The 2,383-nt window shown below is 45.6% G+C and overlaps 1 protein-coding gene across 1 annotated transcript in view; it reads right to left on the bottom strand.

Moving 5' to 3' along the window:
• Nucleotides 1-6: 6 nt before the first annotated feature.
• Hoxa2 (homeobox A2) overlaps nucleotides 7-2,383 on the bottom strand; it is a 3,097-nt gene continuing 720 nt past the window's right edge. Inside the window, 2 exon segments of the mRNA XM_033757405.1 lie at nucleotides 7-1,611; nucleotides 2,254-2,383. The exon segment at nucleotides 2,254-2,383 is cut by the window's right edge and continues 56 nt beyond it. Of these exon segments, the coding sequence (XP_033613296.1) occupies nucleotides 872-1,611; nucleotides 2,254-2,383 (870 nt within the window). The 3' untranslated portion in view covers nucleotides 7-871.

The following is a 2,383-nucleotide window of genomic DNA, read 5'->3' on the forward strand; positions in this document are numbered from 1 at the left end:
GGGGGGAGGGGTCGGAATGTAGATGTTTCAAACAAACGTGTATAAATAAATGAATTGTTGATAACTTAGTTATTGACCTGGAGACTGGTAGCTTGTTCAAGAAACTCCACTTTACTCATTCCTAGAGCTGGGGGTTTCTGTAGGCACTTTATTTCTCCACTTTCAAAAGCTTGGGCTTGGCCCAACTCTTAGGCTGCCCAATCCTGTTTCTATTACTAATTTAAATCTATGGCTTGAGCCTCTACATGAAAAACAAAATCCATTTCCTTCAAAAAATGAAAACAAAAGCAAAAAAACAAAAATCACTTGTAAGAAGCCCTAGCCATTTTCTGGCTTTCTTTGTTGCTGTCTATTGAAGACTTTAAACATGCCACCTTACCAAATATATTAAAATTGAAAAAGAAGATGAATTGTGACCAGAATTTTATTTACTGAATTAGACTAAAAGAAGAAAAAGAAACCATTAAGAGCCTTGAGAAAGAGGGGGAGAAAAAAATAAGAAAGCTACTTATAGCAAAGGAGAATTTATTCTACCAAAAATATGCATGACAATGCTTCCTAATGTAATACAAAAATAAAAAGAAAGTGATGATACAATTTATGATCACTTTCTTGCAGGCCTCATATATTGCTTTCAGAAAATCATATAGACGGTTGTTGGATTAGGTTTAAAACAATAAAAATTCCAACATAATCTGTAGACATGGCTCTGAAACAATCAGGAGAATCACTGAACAGAAGAGCCTCACCATTTAAGAGGGGAGGGAGATAAAAAAAATAAAATAAAAACCAACTCCTGGAATAAAAGAAGGCAAAACCACCTGGTCAAAGGGGTTTTTGTTTTGTGATGCTTTGTTTTGTTTTAATGTTTTTAGTAATTCAGATGCTGCAAGTCGATTGTGGTGAGTGTGTCTGTAAAAAAGTCAAAGCTGTCAGCTGAAATATCTACAGGACTGTCGAGGGAACCTGGCAAACTGGGCGAGACTGCATCTGAAAGCTGCAGGCAGGAATCTGTGGAGAAAACGTTAAAGTCCTGCAAAGAAGGGACCTCGAGGGCCTCGGGACTGTCATTGTTTAGGCCAGCTCCACAGTTCTGGCCCATTGTTGACAAGCAGTTAGGAACAGTGGGTGACTGGTGCTGAAAATGTTTCAGATTTTTCTCATTGCTGGTTAAAGGAGAAACTGGGAAACTTTGGGAGTCGCCATTGTGTCCATTGGGAGCCTGCTGCTGGGAGAGGGTATTTTGCTGAAAAGTGTAACCTTCCCTCTCCAGAAGGGCCCCAGAGACGCTGAGGGCTTGCTCAAAGAGTGACTTTTCTTCCTCGTCCTCCTCCACTTTCTCCGAGTCCTCAAGGCTTTTAAATTTCCCATCGCTGTTTTGGTTCTCCTTGCACTGGGTCTGCCTCTTGTGCTTCATCCTCCGGTTCTGAAACCACACTTTCACTTGTCTCTCAGTCAAATCCAGCAACGCTGCAATCTCCACCCTTCGAGGTCTGCAAAGGTACTTGTTGAAATGAAATTCTTTTTCCAGCTCTAAAAGCTGCGTGTTAGTGTAAGCAGTTCTCAGGCGCCGCGATCCCCCGCCGCTGCCATCGGCGATTTCCAGGGATTCTGCGGAAAGGGAAACCAACAAGAGACACACGCACAGTTGGAGGTGGAGGGGTCCGAGCGGGGTTATTCCACTGGAGAATAAATATAGCAGAAAAGATCAACTGCAACAAAATGGCCGCCCCTGGATGCAGCAGAGCTATTGTGCTGCCTTTCCTGGGAGTCCAGCCTGGGGAAACCCCATCTCCTCCACCTCTATCAAATTCCTGTCTGTGGCTCCCCCAACCTCTTCATCCGGGAGCAAACTTTATATTAGCCACAACACAATTTATAATTAATGCATCAGCTGCTTAGCTGAGCAAGAGCGATCTATCACTCTTCATTACTGTCAAAAAGCCAAACTCTAGGACAACTAGACAAGAGGAGGTCAGTTCCAACTCAAATAAATCATCCCACATTACACAAGTTAGGGAAAGTTCCCCCCCTCTTCCTAAAAATATATATGTCTCATTGTTGAGCGCAGGATCCCTTTCCTTTCCAACAAACCCACTCCTGCGCTCAAAGGGGCAGGGAAAAGGCAACCAGGCATCTCTCCCTCTCCCCCTTCTCTTCCAGCCCAGGCTCCCCTCCCCCCTACCCGCTCTCGGGGCAGCCCAGAAGGGCAAGAGGGTCCGGGGAACCGAGGGGCCAAGTCTTTGGACTGACCTTTGTGGCTGAGGCAGGCAGGGCCGGTGGTGGCGGCAGCGGCGGGCGGCAGCGCGGTTTTCTTGGCTGCCTTCTTCTCCTTCATCCAGGGGTACTCGGGAGGCTGCAGGGCGCCAGCGGGCACCGGGCT

Source organism: Fukomys damarensis, unplaced genomic scaffold (genome assembly GCF_012274545.1).
Source record: "Fukomys damarensis isolate Sample0158 unplaced genomic scaffold, DMR_v1.0_HiC HiC_scaffold_4, whole genome shotgun sequence".
In the NCBI taxonomy this organism is placed as follows: Eukaryota; Metazoa; Chordata; class Mammalia; order Rodentia; family Bathyergidae; genus Fukomys; species Fukomys damarensis.